The 22,315-nt window shown below is 36.0% G+C and overlaps 1 protein-coding gene across 1 annotated transcript; it reads right to left on the bottom strand.

Annotated features, from left to right (window-relative positions):
- Window positions 1-537: 537 nt before the first annotated feature.
- Window positions 538-21,431, bottom strand: LOC137096805 (protein-glutamine gamma-glutamyltransferase 5-like). The gene is made up of 11 exons (XM_067467039.1): window positions 21,199-21,431; window positions 20,249-20,367; window positions 19,357-19,485; window positions 17,117-17,294; window positions 13,520-13,652; window positions 12,933-13,036; window positions 8,924-9,166; window positions 8,219-8,545; window positions 2,703-2,863; window positions 950-1,083; window positions 538-715 (listed from the first exon to the last, which is right to left on the bottom strand). Exons 1-11 carry the CDS (start codon window positions 21,320-21,322, stop codon window positions 538-540), a joined length of 1,830 nt encoding a protein of 609 aa, XP_067323140.1. The 5' UTR covers window positions 21,323-21,431.
- Between the last annotated feature and the right edge of the window lie 884 nt (window positions 21,432-22,315).

A 22,315-nucleotide genomic window follows, 5' to 3' on the forward strand; every position in this document is an offset into this window, starting at 1 on the left:
CAAAATTCAGATTATTCCCCTGCAACAACACAGTCACAAATCCACATTCAAAGAGTAATGGAGTAATTTAGGGGAACATGTGCTGGGTGAGTATCAGGATTCCTAGGGGTTATGGTTTGGGGTCAGCCTGGATAAAATGATCTGTTGAACTACTGAATCACTTATTGCAGTTGCGTAAATCACAACCAGTCTACTAAATAAACCACTCTACTAAAGCTGGAATGTATCAATTTTAAAAAACCTGAAAATATATGAGCATGTCTATGCAAATCTATCAATGCTCTCAAAATACAGTAATGCAGCATTTAAATTAAATTGATCAGAATCAAAATAACATTACAAAATGCATTTTGATGTATATATTTATTATAGTGGCAGACATAACAAAGTTTTTGATGTGCATTTGCCTTTACATTTTCCATTTAATCAAGCATGCCCAGTTTAGCCCAAAACCTACTTGTATACACAACTCTTCCATTTCAAAACAGAATACTATTTATATATTAAAACATTATTTTCTTAGACTTTAGATATTGCTTATGCACCTCCTTCTCCAGATGTTGTTGGTGGACTCCCCATGTCTACACTGGAATATCCTTTGCAGTTGCAAAACTTATGGCAGCTGATACTTGCCACAAATTGGTGTTTGCCATACCTGCATGGAGTAAACTCCACACATGTTTGTGCCTTATGACTAGCTTCCAGGGTTCCCAATCTGCAGAAGACATAAAGGACAAATAATATATCTGTTTCTTATCTTTATACATTATTAATATTGTGAGCTGACCTCTTGATTACTGGATGTTATGCTACAAAGCATTCAGTGAAGTTTGTTCTTAAATTTATTGTCTGCAGGATAGCTAGATTCTGAAACAGAACATCATAACCAATAGAGATTGAACCATAAATCAAATCAGAATGAGTACCTACTAGACATGTAGTTACTTACTCCGAAGCTATTGGTTCACCAATCAGTCCAAAGCCCTCCAGGTGGAGTACACAGTTCTTGAGGTCCTCTTTCAGGGGATTAGAGAATGTGATTTCTGTACAGCATGGCACATTCAACTTTGGGTGGTCTAAAATCTAGTAAAAAATGAAAAAAAAATGCTTCTTTTGACATTGTTCCCAAATCTCAAGCTCTTAAATATGACTCCTCCCATCCACACTACAGAGTTGTAGCAATTGACACCATTTAAATGCCATAGCTTTATCCTATGCAAACCTGAACTTTGTAGTTTATGTGGCACCAGACGCACAAACTACAAATCCCAACATTTCATAGCATTGAGGCATTACAGTCATTGAGGCTAGTGATGGAATCCACAGTATGTATAAATAAAATCAGTTTTGGGAAAGTGGGAGGTACAGTGGGAGGGAAAGTGGAAAAGAGAGGAGAGAAAGGTTGATCTGTACTCCTTTGAGTAGAGTCATGCTAATGGGAAATTCCAGGGGCTATGTGGTAGAAACACATGCCATTTTCTTCAAATTGTGGCCCACCAGTGTATTAGTGTGTGTGTGTGTGTGTGTGTGTGTGAAGGGGGGGGGGGCAAATACAGTTTCAGCATCATCCAGAATAATGAAATATGAAATACTCTAAAAGCTGAAACTATGTACATGGTTGACTAAGAGAGTGACATCTTAGCTTTTTGATGATTCAATGTACAAAAAAGTGTGTTTCATGCACAAAAATATGAAAAATGATGTATAAAATTGTTATCAGTGTAAATGAAATTTATATGAAGCATAAATGAATTTCATTCTTAGACATGGCTTCCATCTCCAAGGTATCTCATTACATATTTATATGCAAATAAAGGTCTTCTAAAATTTAAAAAGAAAGGATCATAATGTTAAAACACTTCTGGTCCTAAGTATATTTCATAAGATAACCAACCTGTATTAGTGTGTATTTGGGGGGGGGGGGGGGGATGAGACACTTCACATACTACCGCACTTTACCAGTCAATTTTTAACTATGTCCAGTCTACCCAGTCAATTTTTACTATGAATTTTAAACTCATATTTTGTGTATACTTTATTTTAATATTTATTCTGTGTGTTTTAATATATGTGTTTCATAGAAATATGTTTTAATATGTGTGGTTTACACATTGTTTTTATGTGTTTTTAACTGTGTTGTGCCCTACCTTGAGCCTCAAGGAGAGGCTGGTAAGAATTTTTTTCTGACACACAAAAATGCAGTATGACACTGCAAACAAGATCTATATGCTGGATTTAGTATCACAAGTCGAACACCTCCCAAGCATTTAGGACTGTGTGATGTATTTTCGAATAATGCATGCATGTTGTTGTTGTTGTTGTTGTTCTTGCTGTTTTGTCTTCCAAATGAAATCAAAACCCATGTGATAAGTCATCATGAATATATGACAACTCGAAAACCTGGTGAACATCCAGCTTTAATGTTTATATATTTGTATATTTTAAATTGGATACCAATGTTTGTATATTTGTATATTTTAAATTGGATACCAATACTTTTATGTCAAGTCACTTTGAGTCCTCTTTGGGGAGATAAAATGGGGTATAAATAATAATATTAATAATAATGCAAATTTGTCAAATAAAATTATCACTCTTATATAATAAAACTTACAATTAAAAAACTCTGGGTAGTGTGTTGTAAAATAGAAATGCTTGGTCTTTTGGTAACATGCTAATGGATCAGTATCAAAGATCTTTACCTTTATCTCAATGGGTAAACTGTTGATCAGGATGTACCTCTCCACCATCATTATTTCTCCTTTGGGCTCTGGCATTGAGACTGCTGCCACTCTCATAATATTATCGTCACAAAGATGAGGGCTGTAACTATCATATGGAATATCAATCAGGATTTTCTTCACTGGAAAACAAAATTGATTAAAAGGTTCAGTCTTGATTTTGGGAATGGAAACAGCTTTATTGATCCTAGGACATACATTACACTTGGAAATTAATAGAGTAGTATGTACCTACAGTTTTCAACAGTTTGTAAAACAAATTATCATAGCAGCCATCTGGATTATTTGTTTAGTTTGGGCAGTAAGGGCCAAGTATTATGATGATTCTGATTCCACCTTGACAAACGCTCTAGGAAAGTTGTGATTTGGTACTTCTGTTCTGCTATATGACCACTAACCTGCAAAGTACTGCAAGGTTGTCACCTAGGGAAAGTGATTCAAAGTTTTAGCTTAATGCCATCAACATATGGATTGAACTCATCACTGCCTTTTATTTAAATGATCCTATCCTTTTAGAAAATATTTGTAATTGGGTATATTTCAGTGAGGACTGGGACTAGATGGGGGAAGTTGTAAATGCTTCACTATAGCAAGGCAAATTTTCATCTTGTCTAAAAAAGACTATGATATGGCCATTATTGAAAAATCCTCCCTGGATCCAACCATATTTGGGGAGCAAGGGAGTGTATGGTGGCTTCCCAGTTACAGAGGTTTCTTAATGAAAATTATTATCTAGAGCCATTTCAGTATAACTTCAGGACAGAAAAAGCTTTTACCTTAGTAACCTATGAACTGAACTACAAAGGGGGTGTATTACTCTGTTGATTCTACTGCAGTTCTCAGCAACTTTTAATACCATCAACCATGGCATCCTAAGTCAGCTCTCTTTGGAGGGGGCTCAGGGCCATCGTTTTACTGTGGCTCCATTTTTTCCTGAAGAGTCAGATTAAGAGGCTGGAGTTGGGGAATGTCTGTTTAACACCCTGGTTATTATCCCCCGGCATCCCTAAGGACTTGGTTCTGTCATATTTACATGAAACCACCGTGAGAGGTCTCCTGGAGTTTTGAAATTCAGGCTCATCAGTATGCTTATGGCACACAACTAGCTCTTCTCTCCATCCAATTCCAAGAAAGTAGTTTCTATACACAAATCAGTGTCTGCTGTCAGTAATAGATTAGATGTGGGTGAATAAAGTGAAATTTAATCCAGATAAGACAGAAATTGGTCCTGATCCATTAGAAGGCAGATCACAGAATAAGGACTGAGCCTATGCAGATACCATTATACCCTCTGAATTCTCTGGTTACAGCTTGAGTGTACTCATGGACTCAGATATTTACCAGGATGAATAGGCTGTAGGGTCCTTCCACACTAACTTTTGTCCCAGGATCTGATCCCAGATTATCTCCTTTCAACTGGAATATATGAGTCCTCACTGCCGCATAACCTGGGATAAACAGATAATCTGGGTTCAAATCCTGGAATATAGGGTCTGTGTGGAAGGGCCCTTGGTTGTGGCCAGCAGTTTATTTGCACAGTTAAAACTAATCCACTGGCTGTACCCATTCCTTGAGAAATCAGATTTGGGTATATGCCTTGATTATATTCTCCTTGTACACTGCCTTTGGAAACTGCAGTGGGCCCAAACTGCTGTAGACAGGTTATTGTCTAGGACTGGTTACAAGGATCATGTGATCCCCCCCCCCTTCTGAATCGGCTGTGTTCACTAATAGTCTTTTTCAGGAAAGAATGCAAAGTGCCAGTTTTGATCTTTAAAGCTCTACTCATTTTAAATCCAAGACTATCTGAAAGATCACATTTCATTATACTGTCATATAAGACAATGAGTTTTTGCACAGGAGGGATTCATTTCAGTCATTTTCTCAGGCTTGGATGATGAGGACTCGAATGTGAGCTTTCCCCATGTCTATGGAACTCTCTTGAATATCTTGGTAAATTATTTAAGGCAAAAAATCTTAATCTAGACAAGAAAGCAGTAATCTAAGTGTAAAAGTCAACTAGTCAGTATAGAACAGGGATAGGCAAGTTCCAGATGTCCAGAAAACAAATTTTACACCTCCATCAGTTCAGAATAAAAAAAAACTAAACCAGAAATGGTTGATTATCTTCTTCCAATTTGGTGAAATACCCAACTGAGGAGGGAAAGAGCTGGACAGAATACAATTGTTAGGGAAGACCTGCACTTTGCTATAGCTGGAAGCTTCCAAGAGAGAGAAAAAGAATGGTTGAATCACCAACTGAGGAAATTCAGGTATTGACTAGGAGCATTATTACTAGTTCAGTAAGATATATCAGTTGTGACCTTTTCTGATGAAGGCAGAGTTTGCCTCCATTATTAATGCTCTGGTGACATTTAGACTAGAATATTACAATGTGTTTTTGTTGGGGCTACCTTTAAAGACAACATAGAAATTATAGTTTGTGAAGAATATTGTCAAGCTTACCTGGGTGACTTTTGGGTGGTTTGCACATGCACCACTGAAATCATATCAGTAGGATCATGAATCCACTCCAAGTTGTAGTCTTTTTTTAAAAAAAAAACCTTTGCAGTAACTTTACAGGATATATCCCAAAGTTTCTACTGAGTCCACTCAATAAAACTCCCTCACATGTCCCTTGCCAAATCTGCCAATTTTTAGCACCAAAAACCTGTTTCCATCTTTTATTCCCTTCCCCCCACATTTATTTTAAGTATTCCTCCATTAATTTTGTAGCTCTTAGGGCTATGCCATCAATTTAAAAATGTTTAAATATTAAATTGAGGGGAGAGGGGGTAAATAATTTCTAAAGTTTCTAAAGATAATGATTTTTTGGGTTTGTACTGTTTTATACTATATGCTAATGTTTTTGATAGTATTTATGACTGCTTTAATGGTCTCTTAATTGTTGTGGCATCAAATTGTGCCAACTGTGAATCGCCTTGAGTTGCCTCCAGGCTGAGAAAGGTGGTAAGTAAGTAAATACAAATATGGTAAGGTGATAAGTAAGTAAAACAAATATGGTAAGTAAGTAAATAATAATAAATAAATTAAGTGTTTCTAAAATAGCATAAGGGTTCCATATCATAACTATAGCGACATAACAAACTTTTTGTTACTTTTTCATTTATGTAATTGCACAAGGGGGGAGCTTCCGGAGGTCTTTTCTCCCTAATTTTTAGATCTCTCCGAATGAAACTTGCTACATTTGTAGAATACATTAACTACTGTTACATCCCCACCCCCACCCCAAAAGTTACAGAACATTTCACACATCCACTAATATTTGGGAATTTTAAAAAGATTTTATGAGCAATATATTTTTTAAAAAATCTTCAAAATTATTTCCTTGAATGTCTATTTTCAATAATACAAGAGAACCGGAGCATCATTCCTCTAACTTTCAGAAAGATTTGCACATCCACTGATTTGCACATCCACTGATTTTGCCCAGAAGACTGGGCGACTTGGAAGGCGCTGAACAGACTGCGCTCTGGCACCACGAGATGCAGAGCCAATCTTAAGAAATGGGGCTACAGGGTGGAATCCTCGGCATGCGAGTGCAGAGAACAACAAACCACTGACCACCTGCTGCAATGCACCCTGAGCCCTGCCACATGCACAATGGAGGACCTTCTTGCGGCAACCCCAGAGGCACTCCAAGTGGCCAGATACTGGTCAAAGGACATTTAACCAAATACCAAATTTGCAAAATCTGTGTGTTTGTTTTGCTCTGTTAGAACTGTAATACAATGGTTGCTGATGACACGATAAATAAATAAATACTGATTTTTAGAGGATTTTAACCAACATAAACTTAACAATACTATTTCACTGGATGACCCCAAGCCAGCCAGTCAACCCTCTTCTGCCAGGCAGGTAAAGCACAGTCAAAGCACCCCAACAGATGCCCATCTAGCCTTTGAAATAATAATAATAATAATAATAATAATAATAATAATAATAATAATAATAGAAAACCTGCTGGTAAACTTTGGAGTTACTACCTCTCAACTTTGCCTATCTCCCAGGGTTGATTCATCTCCCAGCAACCCCCTTTTATTTAGAAATCCCTTTAGAAAATGCACATGGGCTTTCCCCCAACAAAACCTTCAGGGAGGAGGAGGAGGCAGCACAAGGTGGTAAGCAGAATTCTGGGAAATGAAGTTTGGGAAGACGAGGACTGCTGTGCCAGATAATTCAAAAGGCCCCACCCTAAGTTACATTTCCCAGAATTCTGCTCACTTCAGAATACTGGGGCTGCCCTTGTTAAAGGCTCAATGTGAATGTGGTCTTTGCCTGTCTCTCTCTAGCCCGTCCACATGGCAGAGGGGCTTCTTCCTGACCTGTACATCCAGCCAGGCATCCCTCTCTCTCACCCGCCTGTCACCCCCCCCCCTCGGCCACCCCCTTTTCACTTGGGGGAAAGAGCAGGACTTCTCCCTCCACTCTATCCTCCTCAGGGCCCTTTGGGGGAACCAAACCCAGCCCTTTTGGAGGAGAAATGGTGCCCACAACTGAGACCTAGAGCCATTTATGAGGCTTACATAACTTTACTGACAATCATAGGTCAGTGTTTTGAATCTTAAGGTTTTTTCCATGGTCATCACACATTTCTTAATATTGAGGCGTATATACAAATCTTATAAAACAGACAAATGAGGCACAAACCAAATTTTGCACAGTCCTAGTAGCTATGTGGATGATTCTGATTTGTGCTCCAGGAATTCTTTTGGAACCAGAAATTCCAATAGAAGCTGGAACAAAGTATTCATTTGCCTCTTATGTGTGTCAACCCAGAAATAAGGATTTTTGAAGTTGTTTATTTTATGGGGAAATGATAATAATAATAATAATATTTATTATTATTATTATTATTATTATTATTATTATTATTATTACAAAAATAGTTCATCTGGCACTAGCATTACTATCTTTTAAAATGCCAGACAATGAATATTTACTTTCCTAGGCTTTTAAATGTATTCTTGCAGTAGCTGAAATTCAACATCTTCTCAGCATAGCATAAATATCTGCACATGAAGACATGTTCTATGAAAGCCCCATACAGGATAGCAACATATATTAGTGACTAGATGTCATTGTGCAATACAAAATACATGATACCCAATCATAATTTGAATTCAAAATTTACAACCACAATGCAAATTATGATGCACAAGTGCACTTCAATGAACAGGAAGCACAACCGCAATGTATAATCTGCATTCATAAGGTAAATTATAGGATGTATGTAATTAACAATGCGTGAAAACAAATGCATACATGAACATGCTATCTTCACAACTCTGTATCAACCATAACCAACAGAATACAACTTTACACAATTGTGACTTTTTGGCCCTACATTCATAGTATCACTTAATAGAATTGTGGCCCAGATTTGTTATATTTTAATTTTATTTGAAAGCACTGCTGAGTGTCTAGATTTTATTATTTGGAATAAATAAAATTACCTTCCTTTGGGCCAAGTGTGACATGCATATTTTCTTTCCAGAGCTGATCCAAGGAACTTCCATTCTGCATCATTCCCTGAGCACTAAGGTTGAATTTCCTGTCTTTGATCTCATCACACAGGTTTTCAAGCACCCAATTGATCTGAACATTTTGACCATAAACAGGATAATTAGCCATCTTAAATTTCATTATGATCCCAATGTCTTTCAGACTTCTGTTTCTGTTGGATAATATATCTTTCTCTATTTCAGAATTAGGAGCATTGAGATACTGAGGATTAATTTTCTTACAAGCTTTATAGAATGCCTTTTTCTCTTGTAGAGAACCTAAAAAAAGAATAATATCAAATTTTCATGAACAACTAAAACAATCAGACTCATTTATTGAAACAGTTTTCATGTGTGATGTGTAATTGTTCAGTAAAATAGTTTTCAAGTCAATACAAATCTTTCTAATGAGACATGATTACTGTTAGGTATCTTTGCATGATTTTTAATTCAATAAACAGCTGTCTTAATGTCACCATTCGGCTTTGGTTTTATGTATATTGTATTCTCTTCTTACAAGTTTTGTTTCAGTAAGCAGTTCTTTTGAGAAAATATACAACAAAACATTTATTCCTATATTCTTTTAAAATGCTTTCGTGATACATTACCAGTGTTATAAAATTTCAGTTATTCCCAGTAAAAATAATTAATCATTACCCAATTCATGTTTGTAAACATCAGTAACATCTTCACGTATGTCACTACCAGCACCCTTGGTGCTGATGCACTGGCCACAAGGCCAGGTATCACAGTAAAGTTTGGTCTTCTTGCCTCTTCCTTGAGAAACCCATGCAGTATTCCTTGCATTCAGCATACAAAATACACGGTGGCCATCAGAATCACTATCCACATCTCCATCCTTGATGCTTTTTACCCATATAGGACCACTGCACACTGATCCTAAGATAAAAATGGCAAATATGTTAATCTGTGGCATTCTGACTAATGATCACCTTGAGTGTTATCTGTTAAATTAAATTGAGTATCCTAAACAACTGAGGTTTACTGCTATTAACTTGAAAATTACCCTCAAGATATTCATGCATTGTAGAGTAACTCAATTTGTGTCCCTCAAAGCTCAGTACAGCTATCTAAGAAGTATGTTTTCTCTATAACTTCTGTTTTTGCTTCATTGATGGAATGCAAGAAATCAGTAGTTAAAGTTACATAGAAGGCACTAAATTCTCTTTTTCATCATGTTAGAATAATACTATGCATCTCAGACCATAAGAAACTAACAGTATATCTACATGGGTACTTTAATCCAAAGTGGGTCAGAATAAGCTTTGTAGTGTTCACATGATACACAGAGTGAAAAACAGCTGCTTTGTGGTGTTCTTATGATACATATGAGGAGCACAACTGCTTAACACAGCTGTGCCCTATATTAGACCAAGATGGGGAATACTCCACAGGATCCCTGAAGCTCTCAAGCAGCCCTGTACTTTAATGTCTGTGTAAACAGTGGAGCCAATACTGATTTGGAACTGCCCCCATTGTTTATATGGTCCAGTGCAACTATCCAGCTTTCTCCATGCTGAGTGACATGGGGAAAATTGAGTGGTACTTATAATAATAATAATAATAATAATAATAATAATAATAATAATAATAATAATAATTTTTATTTATACCCCGCCACCATCTTTCCAAAGGGGACTTGGGGCAGCTTACATGAGGCCACGCCCATCAATACAAAAAACACAATATAATACAAAAACACAACAGAAAATCAGAAAATAAAATAACATAAAATACAAAACCAATGTAAAAATGCAGCACAACAACATAAAATGAAAACATTAAACCACTAAAAATGATCACAGTTGGCAGGGCCAGTTCAAGGATTAAAATTTTAAAACACTGGGAGATAGGACAATGTAAAAATATCAGGAAGGGGATCCGGGGGATAAGGTAGGAGTTCATTGTACTTTGTCTTTGTTCAATGCTGTAGCAGTTGTCACTGAGAGTTGTTCCAGCCAGGACTGTAATGCATGCCTGATTGGGTTTAAAAACCTTATTAGACATTATTATTATTATTAAACTTTATTTGTACCCCGCTAGCATCTCCCGAAGGACTCGATGCGGCTTACAAAGGCCAAGGCCTCAACACACAATATAACAATACAAAACCTAAGGCAAATTAAAAACAATTAAAGTAATATAAACAACAAGCAATAAACAATACACTAAGACACAATAAAACTGGGACATGCATTCCAGTCCACATATGCTGAGAAAGCTTGTGCTTTTTGGGAGATGTGTCCAGATGCCCTGCCGGACCATCCAGTAGGGCACCCAGGCACAAAAGAAAATACTAGGCCTGGGTAACAACGGAAAAATTTTCTAAAATCGATTCGTTTTTTGGGGGGTTTTGCGTTTCGTTATTTAAAATAATTACAAAATTTTCCTTTTAAAAAGTTCGATATTTACGAAATTTCGTAAATGTGAAATAAATTACAAAACATTAACTAATCGATTTCCTAAACAATAACGAATCGATTCGTTAATGGCGGACACGACCGCGAAATACGCTAAAAAACCTCCAAAAACTTCTGAAGCTTCCCTCTCCCTCTGTTGATGACTGTTGGTGTGATATTATAATTTTTTTTCACTAATTAAACAAAAAACCTTGCCCCAGACATGCGGAAATAATAACGAAACGACCTCATAACAATAACGAAACGAATACAATAACAAAATACGAAGCATTTACAAAACGTGTTTAAAAATTCGTTTTTTAAAAAAATTGCTCCAGAATGGTTCGTTATCGTTTTGTAATTTAAAAAATTAACGAATTATTAACGAATTACGAATTAACGAAACGAAACCGCCCAGCCCTAGAAAATACCCTAGAAATCCTTAAAAAGAAGAAATAACTTACCTGGCCAGCATTTCTCTGCTGCCTGCCCTCTCCTGGCACATAGAAATGATGTGCCAGGAGAAGGGCGTGGGGCAGGTCAATTTTCCTCCTCCTCCTCCTGGTATGTCATTTCTATGCACCAGGAGAGATCTGGCAACAGGGAAATGCCAGCCGGGTAAGTTATTATTTTTCTTTTTAAGGATTTTTAAAGGGTTTTTTGGGAGGGGGTGGAAGGTTTTTTGAGTTTTTCAGGTTCCATGCAATGCGATCCCTGGGCCCAATCCACACAGTGCCCAGATCTTTCCAGCTGTCAAATTACTTCAACACAAAGCAGGGTTTTCCTGCTTTGTGCCAAAGGAATTCATTTTTACTGGAGGCATTGTGTGGGCTCCCCAGGTAAAAAGGTGGAATGGTGCACATTTTCCACCTTGTGTGGATGTGTCCTCAATTCCTGGTTTGGCTTCGCTAGACAGCGAGGGCCCTGCCATTGCTGCTGATATGGTTTGGGAGCAGAATTATGTTAGCATCAGGGCAGAATCAGGGACTGATGTGAACAATGCTTCATACCGGCTCCAGATTTTGTTGCCTGTATAGATTTGCCAAAGTCATATTTTTTCTTAAACCAGTCCTTAAACCAGAATCAGTCCACTCTCTAAAATTTTAACACTGCTAGGGGTAAAATTATAGTGTCAACTCTTTTCACATGGGCCAAAACTTCTTATATGACTTATATGGAAGAATCATTTTTCTAATATTACCACATATAAATAAACTCTGATCCATGTGACAGGGCTCAATAAATAATATATTCAAATTAGCAGGCAACAAGTTATAGAGCCCTATCTTGCAACTTATAGCATGTTTGCTGATTCATTTGACTTGGCTGGAACCCTCATCTTGATCTAGTAGTCACTTTCACCATGGAGTAGAATTTGCATTTCAAATTTATGTTTGGAATAAATATTGTTTGAAATAATTCTCCTTTGGAACAATTCATGTAGTTATGCAAACCTTTGGAACTAAAGACACTGAGGAATTAGGATAGAAAGAATATTCTAAAACATTAACAAAATGGTTGAAAAGCATGTTTTTGAAGTGTTGACAAACCCTAATGAGAAGAATCCTGGATTGACAAAATGTGGTTCAAGGCTTATTCTCTGCTAATTTCACACATGGTTGTTTCATACAGAAAGCAAAGAAAGAAAAATTCTATAATTGGAAATCTACTCTTAGTAAAATTCTCATATGGTTGATTTGCATAGAAAACAGAATTTTACGCACTAGAATTAATGTTTATGCTTTGAAATATTATTTTCCATACAGAAAATTGTGGTTTTTACACAGAGAATTTTGTGGTCTATACAAAACAACCACATGTGAATTTTGCCCATATTGTAAATAGTTTTTGAAAACAGTGTACCTTTTAAAGACTTTCTTGAAGCAAGAGGAACATTACTGAAATAACTTGTCACTATGTTGACAGGAAACATATAATTGAATCTCTACTGAGGAAGGACAATCAAGAGATCCACCTTACAGTCCTCTATCAATATTTCTTCATCTCATAAACATAAGCCAAATGTTTCATGCAAAAAGAGCTGCAAATGTGGTAGCACATATTGCATATACATATGCATATGGAATTCCAGAGCTGTTTAGAAATGTATGCATAACCTCATCTGACATTCACATGGATATCATATTCTTATATCTTTTCTGTGTTTATTGATTTCAAGTTATTGATCACATGCAACATTTTATGACACATGACTATGTCTTAATTGGAACAGAGGCTCAATTTACCTTTGTTGGTTTCTACAGGAGTTGGATCCAGATATTGCCATTCACTCCCAGGTTGATTTAAATCTTTTCTGACCATCCAAGATTCATTCCAGCAGTGATATATCCTACATAGCGTAAAAGAGTGATAAATTATAAATGATAAATAAGTGTGACATTAAAAAGCTGTGTATAAAATTGGGTTCCCTTCACAGAAAATTCTGTTTTCTATGCAAAGCAACCACATGCAAAATTTTGATAGCTTTTTAAAACAGTGCACATTTAAAAGATTTTTCTTAATGAAATTACTGAAACCAGAACATTCAATAGCAGTATATGATTGCTTATTGCTTATTTCAAATTGACTTTAGGACTACAGAAAATTAGCAAAGTATTTTTAAAAAAATAAATAATGAAAATATCTCCACTTTGTAGCATGTTGATAAATGGATCTGAGTTGAGTCAAGCTGTGACGAGTCTGCTTTTCAAGTCTGATTTCTCAATTTATGATTTAAAAGGTTTTAATGCCCATAGCTAGCTATCGATTAGATTGCTTTGGTTTTATGCTTGAATAGTTGATAAAGGGCACTATTTCCCCCCATCTCACTTACCAGACATGTTCTTTGCCATTTATATTTTTGCCTGTGTAGTCAAAAACCTCCTGAACAATGAGAGGGTTAACAGTATTCAAGGGACAGTAGTAGCCTGTAATAACTCGGCTGGGAATTCCCAAACATCTCATAACTGGAAGGAGAAGTGACACATAAATACTGAATTGTGGAGCCATCAAGAGAGAAAACATTGGACAATCCAGCAAGAATAAAAGACTAGGCTCATTATTTCAGAAAGACTACTGATTATTGGAGTTTAGTAGCTACTTGCAACACACTCCATATTGATTCAGACCGCATAAGCTTTGATAAGAAGGTTTATACACCAAGGAGAATTGCCTTTTTTCCTGAACTACCAAAGTACATGAATTAATTACAAGAAAAATCTAATCTATCTATAGTTAGACATCCTTACTCTACTGAAGACGACCCTAGTGATCAAAATATCCTAAGCACATTTCATTTTTGGAAATTAGTTTTAACAAGTGGGAGATGCAGCAAAATGTTCCTTTTAGGACTAATGTTTCTGTTCTGGGCCTAAACCCAATGTGATGTCGAAGGAGGAGATTTCTCTCAATCTCTCTCTTAGGACCTCTAATGTCCAGAACAGGTGGAAGTTCAACGCATTATATTGCTCAAGAGAGTACTATCAGCTGTGGAACATTCAAAATGTATTATTTCAGTCATCCACCCCATCAAATTTCCAATTTCCTCACAACTGAAATGTCATATCTGTTGGAGGCAGTTGAGCATGTTCAGTTTTTCAATTAGTTCCTGATTTTTTTAACTATTATTTTCACATTTCCTACTTCTGCATACTTCACATTCAGTCAGGAGTTCTACCACCTCCCTGTTTTTTATTTGCCCCATTCAACCCCTTTTATTTATTTATTTATTTATTTATTTACACCATTTCTACCCCACCCTTTTCACCCTCGAGGAGGGACTCAGGGCGGCTAACACAGGCAACAATTCAATGCCAACTGTATCAATAACAACAATATAAACCAAAAATATAAAATCCTATTACATAACAATTAAACAGTGATATTAATTAAAATTACATAATCACATAGAACAAATCACATAATCACAAGTCATATAGCCATTTCCAATTTTCATAACAATCCTATTGTCCGAGTTCAGTGCCTAAAGTGCTGCTGTGCCCACTAGCCAAAGGCCTGGCTCCAAATCCACATCTTTAGTTTTTTCCTAAAAGTAAGGAGGGAGGATGCCGATCTAATCTCGCTGGGGAGTGAATTCCACAAGCGGGGGGTCACCACCGAGAAGGCCGTGTCCCTCGTCCCCACCAAACACGTTTGAGACGCTGGTGGGACCGAGAGCAGGGCCTCCCCAGTAAATCTTAAATTACGAGGTGGAAAGTAGAGAGAGATAAGTTCAGATAAGTAAGCTTTTCCATTAACACTGAACTATTTCAGTTCACTATTAGAGAATATGGTGCTGAATAATGTAGGCTTGATTTAAATGCTAAGTTATACATCCACTGATGCATTTGCAAATTGCTGGTTTTTTTAAAAAAAAAGATTTCTATTTTTACTAGTGATTAGAATACATTAAGGCACATCAGTGTATTTATCATTTTATGTAGGTGGTGTGACATTTTTCCTTTCCTCTTATAATTTTATGTTATTCTAACAAAACAAGCAACATTACCCAGTTTCTCTGTCTGTAGTATCTACGCATTCTTTTGAAAATTAAAAAAAGAATTTCTAATTTGAACATATGTTTGCATTTTTCTCATATATTTTGATCTACTTATTCTTTTAGAGAAGACACAATATTTTATTTTATAAAATATTCAAATAAACTCTAAAAATATTATTATTGTTGTTAAATAATTACATTACTGTGTAGTTCAGTAGAATGATTTCTATCATTCAAATGCACCCAGAACTTATATTAAAGTGGAAGAACTTAAACTCTTCCAAAATAGTTTCATTCTGAGTCATCTATCAAAAAGGACACTAGAATAATGTATAACTACTGTGCATAAAACAGTAGCTTTTGAGTGCATATGGAACATGTACACAATGTGCTTTCCAAAATTATTTCCGTTATCATGCCTCAAAGTAGTCATGAAACATGTTGCCAACCACACCAAAAATTTTCAATATGCTTTTTTGTTAAAGTTTTCCCTTTTAACCTTTAAAATGTTGATTTTATATGTTCTCAGTATTAATTCTTTAACAAATCAAAGTAATATTGTTGAGCATAAACTGTTGTATCCATCTGTGTGCATCCACCAGCAGAATAGGTTCATCAAACTTTAATTTTTTTCTATCCCTTCCATTGCTCCCCGTGATCTCCAAAACTCTGCTTTGATGGTGGTCAAATTTGGGTGGCCAACGAGGCAACAGAGGAAGAAATGCTGCTGTCCATGTGGACATCAATTTGTGCACTCTTTTTTCTAAATAGTATTGCGGTTGGTGTATAGTTCTGGAATTTGACATTTTATTTCACATTTTCAAACATTTTGTGAAAAAATGCAAAACAATATGGAGAGAAAGATCTGTCCCTCCCTAACAGCAGCCAGCAAGAGTCCCAATGAATCTGCAAAGAGGAGGACTGATTAATACTTCTAGTAAGTAAATATCTGTGCTGGGCAGGGAATAAATTCCTGAATTGATGGCCCCATACTATAGGGGAAGCATATCAATATTTTAGAGATTGGATAGCCATCTGTAAGAGGCGTTTTGATTATGCCCTTCTGTCTGGAACTAGATGGCTCTTGAGGATCCCCTCCAACTCTAGGATTCTATGAAAATGTAGAATTGGTTAATATTTGTTTATATTGCTTAATATGAGAGACATTCAATGAGATAGCTGTTGCGGCCTTTTTAAAAAAATGCTTTTGTCAAAACTTTTTTTTAAATCCCTGAAATCAGTAGATGTATGAGTATTTCTGAAAGTTGGGGGAAATGATCCCCTGTTATCTCCTGTCATTATATAGAAGATTTAAGGAGATGGTTCTTGTAGTTTCTTTTTTAAAATGTTGTTTATAAAAACTTTTAAAATGCCCCAAAAATCCATGAATAAGTGAAACGTTCTGTAATTTGGTGGGCTAACAGTGATAAATGTGTTCTATCATTGTAGCATGTTTCACCCCAATATCTTTAGAAATGAGGGAAAGAGGAGCCCCTGAAATTTCCCCAATTATAGCAATTTATGCGCAATTACTATAACAAAATAGTAACAAAATTTCATTACTCTCATTATAGTAAAACATTTTTCACTATCTATACTTTAAAACATTTAAAAAATGAAATGCCAGTGCTACCCAGTTTTGTGATGACTTTTGAACCAATTTTAATGGCTCACACCTCCCTAGTAATGACATTGGCATAGGACACATCTACACTACACAGGGGTTGTATTTTTGTAAGACATTAGCACTCTTTCACAGAGAAGTACAAATTCCTGATAAACTCCCTTAATTCCATTTCATTGAGCCATGGCAGTTAAAGTAATGTCAAACTGCATTAATTCTTTATATGCAACCATAAATTTCAAGTAGACTTCCTGATAAAAACTGGCAAAAGAAGCATCTCTCTTGTGATGATCCCTTTTATTCCCTACCTGTACATAATACAGAAGCACATGTTCCACAGTCCCCATATCTGACAGGTTTGCATTTGCTTTGATACCATTGGCGAAGGATAGGAACGCTTCCATTCCACAGTGAAGGATTGTATCCCTGAAGATAGTTGTTGTTGGATGGGAGCTTTAGAACACTTTTCTTTTTATGACAGCCAATCTGAAAACAGAAAGCTGTTGGTATTACAAGGTACATCAGTTCCCTGCTATATACCCATCCTGGACATGCTGTAGAGTCAATATACATCACTTCTTTCTTGCTGATCATTCCCTGTCCTGAACAGAGCAATGCAATATTATGTGAGTAGAATACATATGAATGAATTACTCTTAAACCTAGCAATATGCATGCAAATTTAACAGTATGCGCTATATACATTATGCAGAAGCTAACTTGCTTATTTCCTCATTATCCTATAGAGCAAGTCTACATTTCATTGCCATTTTCTTGCCTGAGAAGATGGGATTTACATCAATATTTCTATTGATTCAACCACCACCATGTTTCACAAGATTAAATGAAATAGATCCCTGCTAAAATTGTACAGGCATTTTGAAAAGAAGGAAAGGTCAAAAGATTAAAATAAAGGTAAGAGCAAATGCCAATGCTATACTCACCTGAAAACATATTAGCACAAGAAACTGCAATTTTTAAAAGGCAGAGGTATGGAACTTCAGTGGTTTTGTCAGCCTTTGGTTTAATATTGTGACACCCCCAAATCTACTGAGTGTCGATTCAGTTAAGCAAATACACTGTATATTCTCTGAATATTTTTATTTTGTGTACAGGTATGACAGGATTTTTCTTATATTAAGGACTAAAATCTGACTATAAAATATTTTTTAAAAACCTCCACCCACCCATTACTTCCAAATAGCAGTGAATCTTTATTTGTTCTCTTCTTATCATGCTTCTTTTGCAGAAAATTCAGATGTGTTTCAATTGAAATTTATGTATCCTCATCCTGACATTGATCACAGCCATATCTTCTATTATATTACAGTCCAGGATGATGGCAGAATATGGTTGAATTCAAGATTGTTCAGTGGTGTTAAAGGAAAATTCTGAAGGTGCCTTGGACCGCTAGAAGATCCAACCAGTCCATACTTCAGGAAATAAAGCCCAACTGCTCATTGGAGGAAGGATATTAGAGGCAAAGATGAAATACTTTGGGCACATAATGAGAGGTCAGGAAAGCTTAGAGAAGACAATGATGCTGGAGAAAATGGACAGAAAAAGGAAAAGGGGCTGATCAAGGGCAAGATGGATGGATGGTATCCTTGAAGTGACTAACTTGACTCTGAAGAAACTGGAGGTGGTGATGACTGACAGGGAGCTCTGACGTGGGCTGGTTCATGAGGTCACGAAAAGTCAGAAGTGACTGAATGAATAAACAACAACAAGAAGAAGATTATTGCTCAACCCAAAACCAAAGGACCTCTGTCATCAATGGAAAACCATAGGAATGATAAGAATAAGAAGGAGAGGGACTGATTATTGCCAGTTTCCCTTTTTTTCTTTAGTCCTCAATAGCACTTTATGCACTCTTCTACAAGCTTGTTCAATTATCCAGAACAGGTTCAGGAAAGGTATAGACGGGTGCAGGGGGAAAAGGGAACTAAGAAAAAAATATTTTCCCTATTTGCCTATGGGATCATTTGGTTCATAGAGTTCTTATCTGCACTAATTCCCACATCCCTTTTTCCTCACTTTCACTTAAATCTATCTGTTGTGAGGATGGCTATAACCTCATATCTTGCATTCTCCTGACCTTAATTCCTCCAAATGCTATTCAGATGATACCTTGACTTGAATATCATTAAAGATTTGTTTAAAATGTTATCAACAATTTTTAAAAGCGTTGGCAGGTACAATTTAAGAGATGCATTGCAGTTTTATAAACCCTCATCATCATTTCCCTTTCTTCTGCCTTCTCTCTTTAAATATAAAGCACACTTGCAAAAAAAAAGTTAGCTTTATTAGTAGCTACCTAGAATTAAAATAACCCAAACCAAATTTTATAGGGATTTAGCTTCTACACACTGCCAATTTTGTGATATCTCCGTCAGCGGTGAAGATGATTGAAACAGAAGCAGATTAATGTCAGAGACTGTATAAGAAAATATAACCCCATGATTAAAACATATGAACTACTCCACGATTTGTTGAGTAAAGTGAGATGGAAGAAAACATAGCTAACATTATTTTAATAAAGTCTTACCATTGTGTTCAACACCCTGCTGATATATACAGGGTCATTACGACAAGAACAGTCCATTCCAGGATCACGTAAGAAATTTGTATTAGTATCCAGAATTTTCAGACAGATATCCAGAATTTCATCTTGGAACTAACATAAAGACAAAAATACAAACTAACACAAAAATACAAACACTAACACAAAGATACAAACAATTATTCATTAATTATTCTATTATTCTATATTTTTATCAAAAAGACAATGGGATATATACTAATTACAAGATATACTATACTACAAAAGTGTGCTGATATCATTAGATTTATGTTGGAATCTACAACATATAATGAGCTTTAATTTACACACGTATCTACTTGTCCTCTGTATTTTCAGAATGGGCATGTTCCTATACATTTAGTAAAACTTCACTAATAACATTTGTGCTGAGACTTCCAAACCTGGAAGTAGTTTATAGATTTACAACCCAATCTTATGCACACCTTCTAGTTATTATCTGATTTCTCAGAGTCACCGCTTTCATCTTCCCACTCCTCACTTTGGTTTGTCCCTATTGCAGATGAAATCATAACCATATCTAAAGGGGAAAATTTTGAATTTGTAGCTGAATATAATATATATTTGTGCTTTATTATGGTCATGTCTCTTCAAAGTCAACTTTTTGTCATGGCAGCCCTTTGGTTTTCTTAGCAACATTTATACATAGAAGGCTTGCCTTTGCCTTCACCTTAGGCTGCAAGAAAGTGCTGTGTTCAAGGTCACTTAGTAGTTTTCATGGCTGAAAAGATAGCAGTTACTTTACAGACATCTCTTTCTGACAGACAGTTTGCGTTCAAAAACACAAAGACACTAAAGTAATTCACTATACACAGAAGACCCAGCGTGTTGCATTTACCTGTCCAAAATGCCATGGATGAGTGGTTATGTGTTTGGGAAGGCCTTTGAATATCAGTCCATCCTCATTCAAAACATACTCTTCTCGGTGAGCTTGGTTGTCTAAATACACAGTGTCATCTGGGAAAGGAGCATTGACAAAGTCTTTAAGAAAATAAAATAAACAAACCTAACACTGAAGAGAGATTTTTCATATAACTCATGCCCTCTTAGGGAAACAAATACATTTTCAACTCTGGTCCTTCACATTTTTAGCTATGAGTCAGGGTGAGAGAACAAATGCTTCTGCAAACTACAATTTCAGCTCCCAGTAGAACTATGCTATTTGAATAGTCCTTTAGAAGTAAGTGTAATAACAATAGGATAAATTGGACCTATATACCACACAAAGAGGAAGGTGTACCATCAACCAGCATTATGTAGGTATGTAAAGTTGCTGCTTGCAGTAAATATAGTTTAAGGAGAAGTTTGGTAAAAGTTGTTAATAGTCTTTCCCAATAGATTTTTTTTCTGGAGCATGCAATGCAATGTCAATATAGAATACAGGAGGATCTTTGTATCTGTAGATTCTGCATCCACAACCAACCACAGCTAAAAAATATTCCAAGGAAACTTTGATTTTGACCATTTTATACAAGAGATGCAATATTACTATGACATTCAATATAATGGGACTTGTGCATATATGAATTCTGATATCATCGTGGAGTCCTAGAAACAAACTCCAACAGATACCAGAGGCCCACTGTGTTTGCTTCTTGCTGTACAATTACAAGATGTATGCATGCTAGTTACATGGGGCATAGTTAATACATGTCTAAATAATGATGGTCATTTATTCAAATGATTAGAAAAGCTTTATTAATCCAATTGGCAAAGTCCTTGTCATATATTCTCATTTATCAACTGCTATGTTGATGTTCTACTGTGCATGTTCGCACAAATTCTTACCAGAACACCAAGGATTGAAAAGCACATAAAAGTTTCCCAGATTTTGAGAATGTTTGTGACCACATGATACCAGACACATAGTCAGGTTGTAGCAGCCAATACAGGCATTGGCAGGGGAAAACATTTCCACAGAAAGACATCTTTCATTTTGGAGTTTATAGCAAGCATTCCAGTGGCTGTGATCTGGACATCCACCCAGCGGAAAAATGCTCTTTGTTCCAAGGGATTCACAAGGTTTGGGACCTAGTAGAGAAAAATAGCTTTAAAAATGACAGATATAAAGTCTGAATAATCAGTAATTGAGTTACATGTTCAATACCTTCTCCATATATGCAAGAGATACATTCCCAGACTTCACAGATATGCGAAACCATAAATAACAGTGAATCCTATTGAAGGACTTCCAACCCAAGAATATTATAAAACCATGATGTATGACCAAGAAAATACCTAGAGTGGCCAGGTTCCAGTCCCATGGATATACAATCTTACTATATTTACAATGAATAAGGTGTAAAAAGTAAAACAGCAAAACCGTTATCTATTTTCTGCGAAGGAAAAGTAAGGGTGAGCTACAGAAGAATGGCTTTGATTACTGGCTTCCAAAGAAGAATTCTGATTTTGTGAAGTATAAGGAGCAAAGAAAACCTTACATATTTACACAGCAATTCTCCAAATGTATAGTTTGATTTTCTTTGTAGTATTTGTTGGTGATATTAGCCAAGTTCATGCTCTCATATGTGCAGTGCTGCTACTGCAAACCATATTTAGTTTTATTTGAAAGGCGATGTCCCTGTATATCAGTCTGCTAAAACCTCAAGATCCTTTGAGGAGGGCTTTTTCAATCTCACCATGTATACAAACTTCTCCCTTGGGATATGTGAGAGGGCCTTCTCAGTGGCTACTCCTAAGTTTTGGAATCTCCTCCCATGGGAAGCTAGGTTGCTCCGTCAGTCAGTACTCTCCTTTGGGAGTGGTGCAGAAAGATTTTTTAAAAACTTGATATGTGTGCTACATATAAAATGAAATTATGGATGTTTTCACATGATAGCCAATTTGATAATTATTTAACGTTGGTGTCATCAAATCATTTAAACATTGTATTATATAAATCACA

Source organism: Anolis sagrei, chromosome 4, assembly GCF_037176765.1.
Source record: "Anolis sagrei isolate rAnoSag1 chromosome 4, rAnoSag1.mat, whole genome shotgun sequence".
Taxonomy (NCBI): Eukaryota; Metazoa; Chordata; class Lepidosauria; order Squamata; family Dactyloidae; genus Anolis; species Anolis sagrei.